This window comes from Rhinopithecus roxellana, chromosome 1, assembly GCF_007565055.1.
Source record: "Rhinopithecus roxellana isolate Shanxi Qingling chromosome 1, ASM756505v1, whole genome shotgun sequence".
Classification (NCBI taxonomy): domain Eukaryota; kingdom Metazoa; phylum Chordata; class Mammalia; order Primates; family Cercopithecidae; genus Rhinopithecus; species Rhinopithecus roxellana.
Genome location: NC_044549.1, coordinates 14734131 through 14755463, shown reverse-complemented (window position 1 = coordinate 14755463; position 21333 = coordinate 14734131). Strand labels below are relative to the sequence as shown.

Genomic DNA, 21333 nt, shown 5'->3' with positions numbered 1-21333 from the left:
TCAAGTGTCAACCCTCTGTCCACTGTTCCTTTGAAACTAAGCTCTCCATTCTTTCTGGTTGCTATTAAGTTCTTCTCTTCATTTTCAGTGTTCTGCAACTTCACTATAATGATTTCAGAGGGTATTTTTTCTCCTCCCCCAGCATCAAAGCTGAAGACAGGCAATTTTCCTTGCAGTCATTTGGAGAGGACAATTTCTTCCTGGTTTACCTTATATGGAGGGTATAGCACTCCGAATCCCAGCTTGATGTAAATGAATCTTCTATTAGATGCTCTGCTTGGGTAGGCTCTGGCTTTGTTTTATATTCCTTCACTCTCATGAAGCAATAAAAAACATGTAAGTTTTTCACGTTAAGCAAATGTTCCCAAGTCAAAAGCCAGCTTCAGTACACAATTTACCTTCAAGGTTCCCACTCTCTCTTAGATTTTGGCCACTGAGTATTTAAAGATAATGTATGCATTAAAAAATGTGTCTAATATTATATCCTACATTTTTAGTTATTTTCTTAAGGGGGGTTGGTTAGGGCACCCAGTCTGTCACACCACAGGAAACAGAAGTCTTCATCATTTCTATATCCCTTACCTCTATACACATACCATCCAATGCCATGCATTTAGTATGTGCACACTAAATGTAGATGACTTGATTGAAGCATGGTATTATAATAATGAATATTTAAATTATTACAACTGAAAATCAGGGCAGCTTTTCACTAAATTGTATATAGTCTGAGTCAAGATTCTCAAGTCAGCATTTTAAAATAGCTTCCAGCAGAATTATTGCTTAGATGTAGATTTTATTTGAAATGGTCTTAGGTTGGTTAAACTTTTTAAAAATAAGAAATATAAAGTGTCACAATACAAGTTTCACTTATATACTAACACTACATTGGGGCAATTTTGTGCTTGTCAAAAACAAACCAAATCTTAATATTTTTTTCATCTAAACAGGAAAAGGGGCAAATTTAACAAATTTCTGAGGTTTTAGCATCTGTACATGGCAATCTTTGGTCCAAGGAAAGAAACTGAAATTGGTAGTTTCATTCATTCATTCATTTTAATAGACCTAACTTAAAAACAATAATCTTGCCTTCCTTCCAGTTTTTCCAATTATTCTTTGGAGCCATAAGCTATAATTTATGATCATTTTCTATGTTCCCCTCGTATTATAACTGGAATAATCATACTGTCCTATGTACTAAAAGTGCCAGTGGGCAGCAAATCCATATGGGTCTGCAGCAATTTCAGTTCTTGCCTCCTCAGAAGAAAGAATTAGACTGAGGGGCATAAGGCAGAAAAAGAGACCAAGCCAAGTTTAAGATCAGGAGTGGAAGTTTACTCAAGAGCTTTAGAGCAAGAAGGAAAGGACAGTTCACTTGGAAGAGACCCAAGTGAGTACTTTGGAGGTCAAGTGCCCCATTTAACCTTATTCCTAGGACTTTATATGCTGGCCCACTTCCAGCGTCTTGCACCCCTCTTCCTTTATTCTTCCTTAAGGGTGAGCTCCCCACATGCGCAGTGCCTTCCTTACACTTGGGAGGTGAGCACGCACAGTGTGTTTAGAAACTCTGCATGCTCACCCGAGGCTTTCTTCCCTTTTCAGTGGAATGGCCCCGGAAGGTCACACTCTGCCATTTTGTCTCTTGATGCACATGCTTGAGCTCACTTGCCTAATTCCTGAGATTTTACTGGAAGCTGATGACCAATTTCAAATGTTTTTATCTGTTTGGGAAATTGCCTCTCTCTGGTGCCTGCGGTGAATTATCACTTTAGTGTGACAACTGTGCAGCATCAGGAAATTGCCTCTCCCGGGCACTGGCTGCCGATGGTCATTTTTAGAGAGCCAGTGTGATAACTGCTAAATCATTGCCTGATGGTTGCCTGACATTCCTGGTAGGTGGGGGTTACCCTCTCCTGCCCTACTCATGCCTGATTACCTGTAAAAAAAAGTGCTGCAAAGGATAATGGTAAGTTTCTTTAAACTAACCTGGAAACAATGTTACAAATTCACAAAAGAACAAAATGGTGATGATGAATTTGTTAAAATGTGGTTGACATTAGATTAAAATGCACTTGAGTGTACAACCACTTTGAGGTTCTGGTTTATTAAGGACTTGTTATGGACTAGGCCAGTGGTATCTGCTGCAGACACAAAGATAAATAAGAATCTGGGCCAGACTTGGTGGCTCACGCCTGTAATCCCAGCACTTTGGGAGGCCAAGGCAGGTGGATCAGTTGAGGTCAGGAGTTCAAGACCAGCCTGGCCAACATGGTGAAACCCCATTTCTACTAAAAATACAAAAATTAGGTGTGGTGGCATGCACCTATAATCCCAGCTACTCGGGAGGCTGAGGCATGAGAATCGCTTGAACTGAGGAGGCAGAGATTGCAGTGAGCTGAGATCACAGCATTGCACCCCAGCCTGGGCGACAGAACAAGACTCTACATCAAAAAAAAAAAAAAAAAAAAAAAAAAAAAAGGATCTGTCCCTATGCTCCAGGAGACTCACAGAGGCTGCTACAGAAGTCAGCATTTGTAGTACTGGGAGACCCTGGAATAGTCAATAGCACAACTACAACAATGAAAACCTGAGTTCAGATCCCAGCTCTGCCACTTACCTTAGGCAATTTGGTACTTCGCCTTGTCTCAGATAATTCTTTAAAATGGGAATAATAATACCCAACTCACAGAGTCGGAGAGTTAAATAATGGTCACCAGTGATAGTCACAGTTCCTCGGAGCTCTAGGACTTTAGGAAGACTTATATATGGGGGTATAACAAAAGATGTTGGGAGAAGGTGAGAGGAAGAAAAAATAAATAAAAAACAAGATGTTGGAAGCAGAGACTACTAAAAAAATGTTTGAAAAGCAGAGATTTAAGCAATGTGAGTAACACAGTCCTTGGCACATACGAAGTGTTACAAAATGGTTATTATTTTCATTACCACAAAGAAGATGCACCTAATGCAGGGAGTTCAGAGAAGGCATTCCAGGAAAGTTAAATCCTGAAGTATAATCTGAAGAATGAAAAGGAGCAGGGGAAGAGAAAGGAGAATGTGACACTTGTAGAAGGTGCAAAAAGGACTAAAGATGAAGAAGCGGGAAGGACAGCAAAAGCAATTAAACAAAGAAAGGAGTCTTTTCAGTCTTCTATACTAACCAGAGATCAAAAAGTTATCACTATTAGGTGTCGTGGCTCATGTCTGTAATCCCAGCACTTTGGGAGGTCAAGGCAGGCCGACTGCTTGAGCCCAGGAGTTCGAGGCCAGCCTGGGCAACACAGTGAAACCCCATCTCCACAAAAAATACAAAAATTAGGCAGGTGTGGTGGCATATGGCCTATAGTCCCAGCTACTTGGGAGACTGAGGAGGGAGGATGGCTTGAACCTGGGAATTCAAGGCTGCAGTGAGCTAAGATCGCACCACTGCACTCCAGCCTGAGCAACAGAGCAAGACTTTGTCTCAAAAAACCAAAAAAGTTATCACTGACATCAAAGAGATTTTCATGCCTAGAAGGACATAGACTTCAGCCAGAAAGCTGACTAAGACACTCCACCAAGCTGGGTCATCCTTAGTTGATATGCTGATGTTTTCCCATTTAGAATCCATATTGTTTGCTCTTTTTCTGCCAAGACCAGGACATTAAAAAGGCTATGCTGACAAAACCATGGTCAGTCCATCAATGTGGTAACAGGTGAGAGCAGCTGGACCAACAGAAAGTAGACTCTTTTTTTAAAATCATCCTGAAACATAAGCTTTGTAATCATTCAAAGCCATAAGCCTCTTGGCCCAGAATAAAGGCCAGTACTGATCTAAAGAAATTTGGTGTACAAATGCACATTTAGTGCAGCCATCATTTTACATTTTGCTTATAAAAGCTTTGATTAGCATTGCTTCTACATTCCAAATTCAAGCACTGTAGCTAACCTAATTTGGGCTTTAAGCATCAGCACGAAGACATCTGTACTTCTTAGTAAATCATTATCATTAGTCCTACTTAGATGAAAAGCTACTTTACTTGGAACACTGCCTGTAGTTCATTGCCCTTGATATAAGAACAGGAAGATTCTTCTCAACTTCAAACTCCTAGAATATATCAGTTTGCCTTTGGATTCCTAATCAAATCAACTTTGCTACCATAAATGTGTAAAATATTTATAGCCTACTAATGAGGATAATTTAGGATTAAAATGCCCTCTCTTCAAAATGGTAACCACATTTGACATTTTCCTTCCATCCTTTATAATACTAAAATTCTATATCCAGAATTAATTAGTATAAGCCTTTTAACTTACACTTAGAAGAAAAAATAAGTGCTCCTTATAACATACAACTCCACAAAACTTCAGCCTAAATTATAAAAATAATGAGGTAAACTTGTAAAATAGTATTTTTGTTGTGATTTCTTATTCTAAAATACAGCAAGCTTCAATAGCTGAGTTTTAACCAGAACTCTAAAACATTAGGCATATTTCTTCCTAAATATACAGTTAACTGATATATTTGTACCAAGGCCTAGTACAACTGGATTCACATTTCTCATAAAAGAATTTTAAATCTATTTCAACAGGGAATGCTCTCATATAAAAGTATAAAAGCAGTCTTCAAACTGGAACATACATGCCTTGGGGATACATACCAATGTTCTAAGGGACAGGAAGGCTTGGACAGTTTCAGAAGAAGCCATTTTCAGATCATCAACTTCCTAAAGGAGGAGAACACCTCCAGTGGGGCATCTCCTTTCACACGGCCCTTCACCGACTTTACAAATGACAAGCAAGCTTCCTACACATCTAGAATCCTATTATGGCACAACGTGCCAGGGTGTAGAAATCTCCAGAACATCAAACAAAGGCAGTTCAACACATCAGTGTCTTGGCTGAGAAAGTGAAGTCAGCCAGGCACAGTGGCTCACGCCTGTAATCCCAGCACTTAGGGAGGCTGAGGTGGGCAGATCGCTTGAGGTCAGGAGTTTGAGACCAGCCTGACCAACATGGTGAAACCCCATCTCTATTAAAAATATAAAAATTAGCCAGGCATGGTGGCACATGCCTGTAATCCTAGCTACTCAGGAGGGTGAGGCAGGAGAATCGCTTGAACCTGGGAGGCAGAGGTCACAGAGAGCTGATATCGCACTACTACACTCCAGCCTAGGAGACAGAGTGAGATTCCATCTCAAAAAAAAAAAAAAAAAAAGGCCAATTGAGATGGTTTCACGTCGTTTGCTTTCAACAAAATTAAAAATGGACTTAAATGGTGCTTACCTAATAGATTATTAGAATAGTGCTTGATGAAAGATCTGTATGTGATCTGGGGCTATAAATCAGGAGTTTGAAGAATCAGTAAAACAACCGTAACACAATTCTCTTTGGGACAGGATCTCACTGTTTCCCAGGCTGATGGAGTGTTGCAGTCTCAGCTCACTGTAATCTCCACCTCCCAGGCTCAAGCAATCCTCCTACCTCAGGCTCCTGAGTAGCTGGGACTACAGACATGCACCACCATGCCCAGCTAACTTTTTGAATTTTTTTTGTAGAGACAGGGTTTTCCCATGTTGCCCAGGCCGGTCTAGCACTCCTGAGCTCAAGTGATCGCCTGCCTTGGCTTCCCAAAGTGCTGGGATTACAGGCATGAGCCACCACACCCAGTTCATCTTCTTATCTGTATGAACAACACTGGCATCTATAAAAACAGAATCATCACACAAAAACCAGACAGAATTGATGCTCAACTCTGCCTCATCCAGTGGTAAGTAATATTTATTCAGGGAAACATGTATTCGTTTTAAAAGAAAAACAACTAGTTTTTTTTGTTTGTTTATTTTGCTTTTTTGAGACGGAGACTCTCGCTCTGCCGCCCAGGCTGGAGTGCAGTGGCGTGATCTCAGCTCACTACAACCTCCACCTCCCTGGTTCAAGCAATTCTCTGCCTCAGCCTCCTGAGTAGCTGGGATTCTGGGATTACAGGTGCCCAGCACCATGCTTGGCTAATTTTTTTGTATTTTTTAGTAGAGATGGGGTTTCACCGTCTTGGTCAGGCTGGTCTTCAACTACTGACCTCGTAATCCACCCACTTCAGCCTCCCAAAGTGCTGGGATTACAGGCATGAGCCACCACGCCCGGCCAAAAAACAATTAGTTTTAAAAGAAAAATCATTAAGAAAAAAATTTATATTACATGTTGACTTGCTACTTTTAACAAACATTTATAAAACTGTGTATTGCTTTGGTTCTAATAATAATGGTAATGAAAAAGTGACCTGAAAAGACTTGTTGGATTGTCTAATACTATACTCTCTTCTCACATGTGACTATGAACACTCGAAATGTGGCTAGTCTCAACTGAAATGTGATGTAACTGTAAAGTAACCAATTTTAAAGACCTGTAAAAAAATGAGAATGTAAAATATCTCATAATTTCTATTTTGATTACATATTGAAACAATATTTTGAATGTATCAGGTTTAATGTATTATTCAAATTAATTTCACCTCTTTCTTTCTACCTTTTAAATGTAAGTACTTAAATATTTAAGGGTATATATGTACTTCATAGTATATTTCTACCAGAAAGAATTGCCTTGGAACCTTATATTCTATTGACATCAAAAAATTACTTTAAATGTACATGTTTTTGTTGCAGAGAAGTATGACAAGGATATATATATAAGACTGAAGCATAAAGGTAAACAAAAAAAAAAAAACCTATCCAGCTTATGAGCATTCATATCATCTGACAGATCTGTACTTGCAAAATGTTGAAGTTTTGTTTCCAATCACCTGCTAGAATTAAGTTGCTGAAAAAAATGTTATTTATACTGAATTCCTCAGCAAAAATTTCCATTACTCTCCATATTGTCCTAGTTTTCAGGCTTCCCGAGTTTGCAACCTCAATCTTATGTTTCTCCTCATATATACTTTCAAACTTCTCTGTAACATACGGATATTAAAAAGTTGTCAAATACTGAACGAAAAGCACACTACCTGGACAAGCACACTGCAGCAGAGCTATTGATTTGCCTCCAGGAGCAGCACACAGATCCAGAACCTTCTCCCCATCCCTTAATTCCAGAGCCAACACTGGGAGAAGGGAAGCAGCATTTAAGAGATAATATTTTTTCAGGTTTCCAATTTGGTGTCTTTCTGAAGGGATTCGGCCTGGAGTTCTGCTAAGGTAGCACTTCATTGATTTAGGATAGTTGGGTAACGATCCTTGAAAGAGTGTGTGATAACCCTTCAAATGTAAATCCTTTTCCAGTTCAAAAGGATAATTGAATCGGTTAAGCAGGACAGCATATTGCCAGCATGATGGAGATGTCAGTATTTCCCTAGAAATAGAATAAGAGAAAATAAGAGAATATTAATATTACACATACCAATACAATTTTATATTATGAATCAGGTGAATATGGTCCTAGTTTTATACTTCACTTACCTGTGATTTTAAGAGACAGGATCAGTATTCCTGACTCTTCCTTTTGCCTCATGAGGCTCTGATAGGACTGAATCCAGCATTGTTATGATCCTCTCTTTATTTTAAAAATTGGTATTTCGTTCATTGTGGCTTTTCAAAAACTAATTGTGATCACTGAAATATTATATTATTGAGGCAAGAGAATAGAGTCTGGAGACAGAGAACCTCAGGTCATTTCATGCTGAATTCCTAGAACTAAATTGAAAGGAAAACCCTAACTTTCCATGCCTAAGTAACAAAAGAACCAGGGGCTACTCCCTTTGCAAACCCTCACATTTTCTGCATGGCAAATGGGAAATTGAAAGTACCTCTATTTGTTGCTTTTTGCAACCAATCACATGCTTGAATAGAAGTGCAACTTCGTAATTTCACTTCAGTCTCTGACTGGTTGCTGTCCACAACCAATCAGATATTTGCACAGGAGCGTAACCTTTGTAACCTCACTGCAGCCTGTTTGGCTGCTTTCCGCAACCAATCAGACTGATTGTGGGCCACTACATTACTTACTTGAGGTGAGCACCACGTGGCCAATGGAAAACCTCTAGTGGGTATTCAGACCCAAGAATATTTTGTATCTGTGGCCCTTGTGGCACTCCTGTGGCCATTCTCACACTGCGGAGTGTACTTTCACTTTCAATAAATCTCTTTGTTGCAGCATTCTTTCCTTGCTTGGCTGGGTGTTTTGTCCGATTCTTTGTTCAAAACTCCAAGAATCTGGACAACTTGCAGTCAAGACCCTATACTGGTAACATTATGATTACTGAGTTTTTTGAGGTTTAAATTCTGCACCAGAGAGGTATGCCTCAGCTTACACTCAGCTTAGTCCCTCCCTGTAGAACATCCTGAAAAACAAAAAGGCGGCCTGCCTTTAAATACCTCTAAATCTGGCCGGGCGCGGTGGCTCAAGCCTGTAATCCCAGCACTTTGGGAGGCCGAGACGGGTGGATCACGAGGTCAGGAGTTCGAAGACCATCCTGGCTAACACGGTGAAACCCCGTCTCTACTAAAAAATACAAAAAACTAACCGAGCGAGGTGGCGGGCGCCTGTAGTCCCAGCTACTCGGGAGGCTGAGGCAGGAGAACGGCGTAAATCCGGGAGGCGGAGCTTGCAGCGAGCTGAGATCCGGCCACTGCACTCCAGCCCGGGCCACAGAGCGAGACTCCGTCTCAAAAAAAAAAAAAAAAACCTCTAAATCTGTCCAAATGAATCTTTGTCCATCACTCTGCACAAGGAAGTGTTTTTCTTAGTGACAATATTTAATTTCTTAGAGACTATTAATATTAAAGGGAAAAGTACTATCATAAAAAGGTATTAGAGGGAATGAGTGTTTTCCTCTGATGAAGATAAAAGGTATGGGAAACTAACTACAGTGAACTCTATACTAATAGAGTTAATGAGGCGATGAGTGGCTCAGATGATAAAAAACCAAGGATGATTTAAAAACCACTTATGGATTGATGGTGCAGGCTTTCCCCCAGCAGCTTTACCATGCTAAATTTGTATTCGTTCCAAGAGTTCCATCTCTTGACAATCACAAACTCATATCAACTGACAGATGATCCAGCAGGAAATATTTAATTTATTTACTAGCTGACCTTTCTAGTTATTTGGGAGCCTCATTAACTATGGTCAATTAAATAAATTCCAGCTGCTTCACACCCTGGAGCTGCCTATGTGAGGAATGACTGGATTGAAATGTAACACCTGCGACTGGAAGCGTGCCACATGAATTTCAATTTAGGGCTAATACGTGAAACTGCTTTCTCCTTTCACTGCCTCTTACTATGGATGGTGTGTCATGGGAGCCTGGCATACCTGTTTCAGCTGTTTTGGAGGATGACAACCTCTTTCTTAAGAAAGAGGTTCGCAAACTTCAGTGTGCATCAGGGGTCTGTAAAACTGACTGCAGGGACCTAGCCAGAGTTTCTGATTCAGTAGGTCTGAAAGAGAGCCTGAAATTTGTATCTCTAGCAAGTTTTCAGGTGATGCTCATGTTGCTGATCCCCAGGACTACACTTTGGGGAAGATTGCTTTAAGACTGACCCCAAAGGGAAATCTGCAAATGCCACTATTGTAAGTCCTATGGCAGTTCATCCTAATCTTACCCTGCAAACAGGCTGAAAAATCTATCCAGTGTTGAGTCACGTGTACCAAAAAAATGATCAGGAACACAGTGATACAGACAGGAGTGGCTTGACTTGCATCATGTGTCTACCCCTTAGCTAAAAAGGAGTAGCACACTTCCAATTAGTTAACATCAGACAGGACAAATCTTTATTCATTCTTTTTTTCTTCAGAATTTTCGAAGCTATCTTGAATGCCTATTCTTTCAGATGAACTTTGGAATAAAAGTTCAGTTAAAAATAATTTATAAAATATTTGTGTATGTAGACAGGTAGAGATGTAGTAACCTTGCCTAGGATTATATTACATTATATTAAATTATATTAAACTTGGAGATATTTCACATCTTTATTGAAGTCAATTTTTCCAATCCTGATCACATGTTTCTCCATTTATTCACATTTTCTTTCCTATCTCTTAGAGAGGTTATTAATCCTGCATATTTCCTTTTAAGCTTATTATTTAAGAGGATTATTAATTTAGGAACAACATTAGCTTTTGTATATTATCCAATATGTTAAATCTTGAAGGATGAGAAGAAATTATCTGTAGGAAGAAATGAGAAAGCAAGTTTCAGGATAAAGCTAATACCACATGTACAAGCACACAGGTATGAGAAAGAACAGTGCATTTTAAAAAACAGTAGTCTGGTATGGATCATGGCAGAAGATTGCCAAGTATAATGTGATAAGGTTTTAGAATTTTATCTTCTAAGTGATGAGAAGCCATTAAAAATTTAAGGAGGAGAGAGCCCCAATCAGATTTAAAGACAGGTACTGAGGATTGCTGACAAGATGGCCCATTAGGAACAACTCCGGTCTGCAGCTCCCAGCAAGATCAACGCAGAAGGTGGGTGATTTCTGTATTTCCAACTGAGGTACCTGGTTCATCTCACTGGGACTGGTTGGACAGTGGGTGCAACCCACAAAGGGTGAGATGAAGCAGGGTGGAGCATCACCTCCCCAGGGAAGGGAAAGGGGTTGGGGAATTTTCTCCCCTACCCAAGGGAAGCCGTGAGGGACTAAGCCTGAGGAACCATGCACTCTGGTCCAGATACCATGCTTTTCCCATGGTCTATGCAACCTGCAGGCCAGGAGATTCCCTTCAGCGCCTACCCCACCAGGGCCCTGGGTTTCAAGCACAAAATTGGGCAGCTGTTTGGGCAGACACCGAACTAGCTGCAGGAGTTTTCTTTTCCATACCCCAGTGGTACCTGGAACGCCAGCAAGACAGAACCATTCACTCCCCTGGAAAGGGGTGCTGAACCCAGGAAGCCAAGAGGTCTGGTTCGGTGGGTCCTGCCCTCATAGAGCCCAGCAAACTAAGATCCACTGGCTTGAAATTCTCACTGCCAGCACAGCAGCAGTCAGATCAACCTGGGATGCCGGAGCTTGGTAGAGGGAGGGGCGTCTGCCATTACTAAGGCTTGAGTAGGTGGTTTTACCCTCACAGTGTAAACAAAGCCACTAGGAAGTTCAAACTGGGCAGAGCCCACTGCAGCTCACCAAGGCTGCGGTGGCCAGACTGCCAGATTATTGCTTTCTGGGCAGGGCGTCTCTGAAAAGAAGGCAGCAACCTCAGTAAGGGACTGATAGATAAAATCCCCTCTCCCTGGGACAGAGCACCTGCTGGGAGGGGCAGCTGTGGGCGCAGCTTCAGCGACTTAAACATCCCCGCCTGACGGCTCTGAAGACTGCAGCAGATGTCCCAGCACAACATTCAAGCTCTGCTAAGGGTCAGACGGCCTCCTCAATGGGTTCCCTGACCCCCGTGTATCCTGACTGGGAGACACCTCCCAGTAGGGGCTGACAGACACCTCACACAGGAGAGCTCGGGCTGACATCTGGCAAGCCCCTCTGGGACAAAACTTTCAGAGGACAGAACAGGCAACAATCTTTGCTGTTCTGCAGCCTCCACTGGGACACCCAGGCAAACAGGGTCTGGAGTGCACCTCCAGCAAACTCCAGCAGACCTGCAGTAGAGGGGCCCGACTGTTAGAAGGAAAACGAACAAACAGAAAGGAATATAGCATGTCCACTCAAAGACCCCAGCTGAAGGTCACCAACATCAAAGACCAAAGGTAGATAAATCCACAAAGATGGGGAGAAACCAGTGTAAAAAGGCTGAAAATTCCAAAAACCAGAATGCCTCTTCTCCTCCAAAGGATCACAACTCCTCACAGGCAGGGAAACAAAACTGGAGAATGAGTTTGACGAACTGACAGAAGTAGGCTTCAGAAGGTGGGTAATAACAAACTCCTCTGACCTAAAGGAGCATACTCTAACCCAATGCAAGGAAGCTAAGAACCTCGAAAAAAGGTTAGATGAATTGCTAAGTAGAATAACAAGTTTAGAGAAGAACATAAATGACCTGATGAGCTGAAAAACACAGCACAACAACTTCGTGAAGCATACACAAGTATCAATAGCTGAAGTGATCAAGCAGGAGAAAAGATACAAGAGACTGAAGATCAACTTAATGAAATAAAGCGAGGAGACAAGTTTAGAGAAAAAAGGATAAAAAGGAAGGAACAGAGCCTCCAAGAAATATGGGACTATGTGAAAAGACCAAATCTACATTTGATTGGTATACCTGAAAGTGATGGGGAGAATGGAACCAAGTTGGAAAACATCCTTCAGGATATTATCCAGGAGAACTTCCCCAATCTAGCAAGGCAGGCCAACATGCAAATTCAGGAAATACAGAGAACACCACAAAGATACTCCTTGAGAAGAGCAACCCCAAGACACATAATCATCAGATTCACCAAGGTTGAAATAAAGGAAAAAATGCTAAGGGCAGCCAGAGAGAAAGGTCAGGTTACCCACAAAGGGTAGCCATCAGGCTAAGAGCATCTCTCGGCAGAAACTACAAGCCAGAAGACAGTGGGGGCTAATGTTCAACATTCTTAAAGAATTTTCAACCCAGAATTTCATATCCAGCCAAACTAAGCTTCACAAGTGAAGGAGAAATAAAATCCTTTACAGGCAAGTAAATGCTGAGAGATTTTGTTACCACCAGGCCTGCCTTACAAGAGCTCCTCAAAGAAGCACTAAACATGGAGAGGAACAACCAGTATCAGCCACTGGAAAAACATACCAAATTGTAAAGAGCATCGACATTACGAAGAAACTGCATGGATTAACGGACAAAATAACCAGCTAGCATCATAGTGACAGGATCAAATTGACACATAACAATATTTTTTTTTTTTTAATTTTTATTTTTTTTTATTATACTTTAAGTTCTAGGGTACATGTGCATAACGTGCAGGTTTGTTACATATGTATACTTATGCCATGTTGGTGTGCTGCACCCATCAACTCGTCAGCACCCATCAATTCATCATTTATATCATGTATAACTCCCCAATGCAATCCCTCCCTCCTCCCCCCTCCCCCCTCCCCATGATAGGCCCCAGTGCATGATGTTCCCCTTCCCGAGTCCAAGTGATCTCATTGTTCAGTTCCCACCTATGAGTGAGAACATGCGGTGTTTGGTTTTCTGTTCTTGTGATAGTTTGCTAAGAATGATGGTTTCCAGCTGCATCCATGTCCCTACAAAGGACGCAAACTCATCCTTTTTTATGGCTGCATAGTATTCCATGGTGTATATGTGCCACATTTTCTTAATCCAGTCTGTCACAGATGGACATTTGGGTTGATTCCAAGTCTTTGCTATTGTGAATAGTGCCGCAATAAACATACGTGTGCATGTGTCTTTGTAGTAGAATAATTTATAATCCTTTGGGTATATAGCCAGTAGTGGGATGGCTGGGTCATATGGTACATCTAGTTCTAGATCCTTGAGGAATTGCCATACTGTTTTCCATAATGGTTGAACTAGTTTACAATCCCACCAACAGTGTAAAAGTGTTCCTATTTCTCCACATCCTCTCCAACACCTGTTGTTTCCTGACTTCTTAATGATTGCCATTCTAACTGGTGTGAGATGGTATCTCATTGTGGTTTTGATTTGCATTTCTCTGATGGCGAGTGACGATGAGCATTTTTTCATGTGTCTGTTGGCTGTATGAATATCTTCTTTTGAGAAATGTCTGTTCATATCCTTTCCCCACTTTTTGATGGGGTTGTTTGTTTTTTTCTCGTATATTTGTTTGAGTTCTTTGTAGATTCTGGATATTAGCCCTTTGTCAGATGAGTAGGTTGCAAAAATTTTCTCCCATTCTGTAGGTTGCCTGTTCACTCTGATGGTAGTTTCTTTTGCTGTGCAAAAGCTCTTTAGTTTAATGAGATCCCATTTGTCAATTTTTGCTTTTGCTGCCGTTGCTTTTGGTGTTTTAGACATGAAGTCCTTGCCCATGCCTATGTCCTGAATGGTACTACCTAGATTTTCTTCTAGGGTTTTTATGGTATTAGGTCTAACATTTAAGTCTCTAATCCATCTTGAATTAATCTTCGTATAAGGGGTAAGGAAAGGATCCAGTTTCAGCTTTCTACTTATGGTTAGCCAATTTTCCCAGCACCATTTTTTAAATAGGGAATCCTTTCCCCATTTCTTGTTTCTCTCAGGTTTGTCAAAGATCAGATGGCTGTAGATGTGCGGTATTATTTCTGAGGACTCTGTTCTGTTCCATTGGTCTATAGCTCTGTTTTGGTACCAGTACCATGCTGTTTTGGTTACTGTAGCCTTGTAGTATAGTTTGAAGTCAGGTAGCGTGACGCCTCCAGCTTTGTCCTTTTGACTTAGGATTGTCTTGGCAATGCGGGCTCTTTTTTGGTTCCATATGAACTTTAAAGCAGTTTTTTCCAATTCTGTGAAGAAACTCATTGGTAGCTTGATGGGGATGGCATTGAATCTATAAATAACCTTGGGCAGTATGGCCATTTTCACGATATTGATTCTTCCTATCCATGAGCATGGTATATTCTTCCATTTGTTTGTGTGCTCTTTGATTTCACTGAGCAGTGGTTTGTAGTTCTCCTTGAAGAGGTCCTTTACATCCCTTGTAAGCTGGATTCCTAGGTATTTTATTCTCTTTGAAGCAATTGTGAATGGAAGTTCATTCCTGATTTGGTTCTCTGCTTGTCTGTTACTGGTGTATAAGAATGCTTGTGATTTTTGCACATTAATTTTGTATCCTGAGACTTTGCTGAAGTTGCTTATCAGCTTAAGGAGATTTTGGGCTGAGACGATGGGGTTTTCTAAATATACAATCATGTCATCTGCAAACAGGGACAATTTGACTTCTTCTTTTCCTAACTGGATACCCTTGATTTCTTTCTCTTGCCTGATTGCCCTAGCCAGAACTTCCAACACCATGTTGAATAGGAGTGCTGAGAGAGGGCATCCCTGTCTTGTGCCAGTTTTCAAAGGGAATTTTTCCAGTTTTTGCCCATTCAGTATGATATTAGCTGTGGGTTTGTCATAAATGGCTCTTATTATTTTGAGATACGTTCCATCAATACCGAATTTATTGAGCGTTTTTAGCATGAAGGGCTGTTGAATTTTGTCAAAAGCCTTTTCTGCATCTATTGAGACAATCATGTGGTTCTTGTCTTTGGTTCTGTTTATATGCTGGATTACGTTTATTGATTTGCGAATGTTGAACCAGCCTTGCATCCCAGGGATGAAGCCCACTTGATCATGGTGGATAAGCTTTTTGATGTGCTGCTGAATCCGGTTTGCCAGTATTTTATTGAGAATTTTTGCATCAATGTTCATCAGGGATATTGGTCTAAAATTCTCTTTTTTTGTTGTGTCTCTGCCAGGCTTTGGTATCAGGATGATGTTGGCCTCATAAAATGAGTTAGGGAGGATTCCCTCTTTTTCTATTGATTGGAATAGTTTCAGAAGGAATGGTACCAGCTCCTCCTTATACCTCTGGTAGAATTCAGCTGTGAATCCATCTGGTCCTGGACTTTTTTTGGTGGGTAGGCTATTAATTGTTGCCTCAATTTCAGAGCCTGCTATTGGTCTATTCAGGGATTCAACTTCTTCCTGGTTTAGCCTTGGGAGAGTGTAAGTGTCCAGGAAATTATCCATTTCTTCTAGATTTTCTAGTTGATTTGCATAGAGGCGTTTATAGTATTCTCTGATGGTAGTTTGTATTTCTGTGGGGTCAGTGGTGATATCCCCTTTATCATTTTTTATTGCATCTATTTGATTCCTCTCTCTTTTCTTCTTTATTAGCCTTGCTAGTGGTCTGTCAATTTTGTTGATCTTTTCAAAAAACCAACTCCTGGATTCATTGATTTTTTGGAGGGTTTTTTGTGTCTCTATCTCCTTCAGTTCGGCTCTGATCTTAGTTATTTCTTGCCTCCTGCTAGCTTTTGAATGTGTTTGCTCTTGCCTCTCTAGTTCTTTTAATTGTGATGTTAGAGTGTCAATTTTAGATCTTTCCTGCTTTCTCTTGTGGGCATTTAGTGCTATAAATTTCCCTCTACACACTGCTTTAAATGTGTCCCAGAGATTCTGGTATGTTGTATCTTTGTTCTCATTGGTTTCAAAGAACATCTTTATTTCCGCTTTCATTTCGTTATGTACCCAGTAGTCATTCAGGAGCAGGTTGTTCAGTTTCCATGTAGTTGAGCGGTTTTGATTGAGTTTCTTAGTCCTGAGTTCTAGTTTGATTGCACTGTGGTCTGAGAGACAGTTTGTTATAATTTCTGTTCTTTTACATTTGCTGAGGAGTGCTTTACTTCCAATTATGTGGTCAATTTTGGAATAAGTGCGATGTGGTGCTGAGAAGAATGTATATTCTGTTGATTTGGGGTGGAGAGTTCTATAGATGTCTATTAGGTCCACTTGGTGCAGAGATGAGTTCAATTCCTGGATATCCTTGTTAACTTTCTGTCTCGTTGATCTGTCTAATGTTGACAGCGGAGTGTTGAAGTCTCCCATTATTATTGTATGGGAGTCTAAGTCTCTTTGTAAGTCCCTAAGGACTTGCTTTATGAATCTGGGTGCTCCAGTATTGGGTGCATATATATTTAGGAGAGTTAGCTCTTCCTGTTGAATTGATCCCTTTACCATTATGTAATGGCCTTCTTTGTCTCTTTTGATCTTTGATGGTTTAAAGTCTGTTTTATCAGAGACAAGGATTGCAACCCCTGCTTTTTTTTGTTCTCCATTTGCTTGGTAGATCTTCCTCCATCCCTTTATTTTGAGCCTATGTATGTCTCTGCATGTGAGATGGGTCCCCTGAATACAGCAGACTGATGGGTCTTGACTCTTTATCCAGTTTGCCAGTCTGTGTCTTTTAATTGGAGCATTTAGTCCATTAACATTTAAGGTTAATATTGTTATGTGTGAACTTGATCCTGCCATTAGATATTAACTGGTTATTTTGCTCGTTAGTTGATGCAGTTTCTTCCTAGCCTCGATGGTCTTTACATTTTGGCATGTTTTTGCGATGGCTGGTACCGGTTGTTCCTTTCCATGTTTAGGGCTTCCTTCAGGGTCTCTTGTAAGGCAGGCCTGGTGGTGACAAAATCTCTAAGCATTTGCTTATCTGTAAAGGATTTTATTTCTCCTTCACTTATGAAACTTAGTTTGGCTGGATATGAAATTCTGGGTTTAAAATTCTTTTCTTTAAGAATGTTGAATATTGGCCCCCACTCTCTTCTGGCTTGTAGAGTTTCTGCCGAGAGATCTGCTGTTAGTCTGATGGGCTTCCCTTTGTGGGTAACCCGACCTTTCTCTCTGGCTGCCCTTAAGATTTTTTCCTTCATTTCAACTTTGGTGAATCTGGCAATTATGTGTCTTGGAGTTGCTCTTCTGGAGGAGTATCTTTGTGGCGTTCTCTGTATTTCCTGAATTTGAATGTTGGCCTGCTCTACTAGGTTGGGGAAGTTCTCCTGGATGATTTCCTGAAGAGTGTTTTCCAACTTGGTTCCATTTTCCCCCTCACTTTCAGGCACCCCAATCAGGCGTAGATTTGGTCTTTTTACGTAATCCCATACTTCTTGCAGGCTTTGCTCATTTCTTTTTCTTCTTTTTTCTTTTGGTTTCTCTTCTCGCTTCATTTCATTCATTTGATCTTCAATCGCTGATACTCTTTCTTCCAGTTGATCGAGTCGGTTACTGAAGCTTGTGCATTTGTCACGTATTTCTCGTGTCATGGTTTTCATCTCTGTCATTTCGTTTATGATCTTCTCTGCATTAATTAGTCTAGCTGTCAATTCTTCCACTCTTTTTTCAAGATTTTTAGTTTCTTTGCGCTGGGTACGTAATTCCTCCTTTAGCTCTGAGAAGTTTGATGGACTGAAGCCTTCTTCTCTCCTCTCGTCCAAGTCATTCTCTGACCAGCTTTGATCCGTTGCTGGCGATGGGCTGCGCTCCTTTGCAGGGGGAGATGCGCTCTTATTTTTTGAATTTCCAGCTTTTCTGCCCTGCTTCTTCCCCATCTTTGTGGTTTTATCTGTCTCTGGTCTTTGATGGTGGTGACGTACTGATGCGGTTTTGGTATAGGTGTCCTTCCTGTTTGATAGTTTTCCTTCTGACAGTCAGAAGGACTGTCTGTTGGTCTGTTGGAGATTGCTTGAGGTCCACTCCAGACCCTGTTTGCCTGGGTATCAGCAGCAGAGGTTGCCGAAGATAGAATATTGCTCAACAGCGAGTGTACCTGTCTGATTCTTCCTTTGGAAGTTTCCTCTCAGGGGTGTACTCCACCCTGTGAGGTGTGGGGTGTCAGACTGCCCCTAGTGGGGGATTTCTCCCAGCTAGGCTACTCAGGGGTCAGGGACACACCTGAGCAGGCAGTCTGTCCGTTCTCAGATCTCAACCTCCGCGTTGGGAGATCCACGGCTCTCCCCAAAGCTGTCAGACAGAGTTGTTCGCGTCTGCACCGGCTCCTGCTACTTCCCCTGTTGGTCTTCAGCTGTGCGCTGTCCCCAGAGGTGGAGACTACAGAGACAGGCAGGCTTCCTTGAGCTGCTGTGAGCTCCACCCAGTTCGAGCTTCCCAGCGGCTTTGTTTACCTACTTAAGCCTCAGCAATGGCGGGCGCCCCTCCCCCAGCCTCGCTGCTGCCTTGCGGATAGATCGCGGCAGACTGCTGTGTTAGCAGTGAGGGAGGCTTCGTGGGCGTGGGACCCTCCCGGCCAGGTGTGGGATATATTCTGGTGTGCCTGTATGCTTACAGCGCAGTATTGGGGTGGGAGTTACCCGATTTTCCAGGTGTTGTGTGTCTCAGTTCCCCTGGCTAGGAAAACGGATCCCCTTCCCCCTTGCGCTTCCAGGTGAGGCGATGCCTCGCCCTGCTTCAGCTCTCGCTGGTCAGGCTGCAGCAGCTGACCAGCACCGATTGTCCGGCACTCCCTAGTGAGATGACCCCAGTACCTCAGTTGAAAATGCAGAAATCACCGGTCTTCTGTGTCGCTCGTGCTGGGAGTTGGAGACTGGAGCTGTTCCTATTCGGCCATCTTGCTCCGCCCCCCGACACATAACAATATTAACCTTAAATGTAAATAGGCTAAATGCACCAATTGAAAGACACAGACTGGCAAACTAGATAAAGAGTCAAGACCCACCAGTGTGCTATATTCAGGAGACCCATCTCATGTGCAAAGACACACATAGGCTCAAAATAAAGGGATGGAGGAATATTTACCAAGCAAATGGAAAACAAAAATAAGCAGGAGTTCCAATCCTAATTTCTGATAAAACAGACTGTAAACCCACAAAGATCAAAAGAGACAAAGAAGGCCATTACATAATGGTAAAGGGATCAATGCAACAAGAAGAGCTAACTATCCTAAATATATACGCACCCAACACAGGCGCACCCAGATTCATAAAGCAAGTTCTTAGAGACCTACAAAGAGACTTAGATTCCAACACAATAATAGTGGGAGACTTTAACATCCCGCTGTCAATATTAGACAGATCAGTGAGACAGAAAATTAACAAGGATATTCAGGACTTGAACTCAGTTCTGGACCAAGCCGACCTAATAGACATCTACAGAACTCTCTACCCTAAATCAACAGAATATAGATTCTTCTCAGCACCTCATCACACTTATTCTAAAATTGACCACATAGTAGGAAGTAAAACACTCCTTAGCAAATGCAAAAGAATGGAAATCATAAGAAACAGTCTTTCAGAACACAGTGCAATCAAATTAGAACTCAGGATTAAGAAACTCATTCAAAACCGCTCAACTACATGGAAACTGAACAACCCGCTCCTGAATGACTACTGGGTAAATAACGAAATGAAGGCAGAAATAAAGATGTTCCTTGAAACCAATGAGAACAAAGACACAATGTACCAGAATCTCTGGGACACATTTAAAGCAGTGTGTAGGAGATTTATAGCACTAAATGCCCACAAGAGAAAGCAGGAAAGATCTAAAATTGACAACCTAACATCAAAATTAAAAGAACCAGAGAAGCAAGAGCAAACAAATTCAAAAGCTAGCAGAAGGCAAGAAATAACTAAGATCAGAGCAGAGCTGAAGGTGATTGAGACCAGAAAATCCCTTCAAAAAAATCAGTGAATCTAGGAGCTGGTTTTTTGAAAAGATTAACAAAATAGATAGACCACTAACCAGACTAATAAAGAAGAAAAGAGAGAAGAATTAAATAGACGTAATAAAAAATGATATGGGGATATCACCACTGATCCCACAGAAATACAAACTACCATCAGAGAATACTATAAACACCTCTATACAAATAAAATAGAAAATCTAGAAGAAATGGATAAATTCCTGGAGACATACACCTTCCCAAGTCAAAACCAGGAAGAAGTCGAATCCCTGAATAGACCAATGACAAGTTCTGAAATTGAGGCAGTAATTAATAGCCTACCAGCCAAAAAATGTCCAAGACCAGACGAATTCACAGCCAAATTCTACCAGATGTACAAAGAGGAGCTAGTACCATTCCTTCTGAAATTATTCCAAACAATAGAAAAAGAGGGAATCTTCCCTAACTCATTTTATGAGTATCATCTTGATACCAAAACCTGGCAGAGACACAACAAAAAAATAAAATTTCAGGCCAATATCCCTGATGAACATCAACGTGAAAATCCTCAATAAAATACTGGTAAACCAAATCCAGCAGCACATCAAAAAGCTTATCCACCACGAAGTCGGCTTCATACCTGGAATGCAAGACTGGTTCAACATACGCAAATCAATCCAGCCTGCAGCCTCCCTGCGCCTCCCACAATGCTTGACTCCAGGATTCCCCTGGCTCGCCTGCTCTCCATGGCAGACAAGGAAGCAGCCTTCGACGATGCAGTGGAAGAACGAGTGATCCACAAGGAGTACAAAATATGGAAAAAGAACACCCCTTTTCTTTATGATTTGGTGATGACGCAGGCTTTGGAGTGGCCCAGCCTAACTGCCCAGTGGCTTCCAGGTGTAACCAGACCAGAAGGGAAAGATTTCAGCATTCATCGACTTGTCCTGGGGATGCTCACATTGGATGTACAAAACCATCTTGTGTGCAACTCCGTAATGATGATGCTCAGTGTGATGCATCATACTATGACAGTGAGAAAGGAGAATTTGGAGGTTTTCATTCAGTTAGTGGAAAAATTGAAAAAGAAATTAAGATCAAACATGAAGGAGAAGTAAACAGGGCCCATTATATGCCCCAGAATCCTTGTATCATCACAACAGACTCCTTCCAGTGATGTTCTTGTCTTTGACTATACAAAACATCCTTCTAAACCAGATCTTTCTGGAGAGTGCAACCCAGACTTGCGTCTCTGTGGACATCAGAAGGAAGGCTATGGGCTTTCTTGGAACCCAAATCTCAGT

At 41.4% G+C, this 21333-nt stretch overlaps 1 protein-coding gene across 4 annotated transcripts in view; it reads right to left on the bottom strand.

Moving 5' to 3' along the window:
- Nucleotides 1-21333, bottom strand: part of NSUN3 (NOP2/Sun RNA methyltransferase 3) — a 72099-nt gene that overhangs the window by 36764 nt on the left and 14002 nt on the right. For all 4 annotated transcript variants that reach the window (XM_010357314.2, XM_030939862.1, XM_030939876.1 and 1 more), the window contains one exon: nucleotides 6980-7323. In XM_010357314.2, the coding sequence (XP_010355616.1) occupies nucleotides 6980-7323 (344 nt within the window). The remainder of the gene's footprint in view (nucleotides 1-6979; nucleotides 7324-21333) is intronic.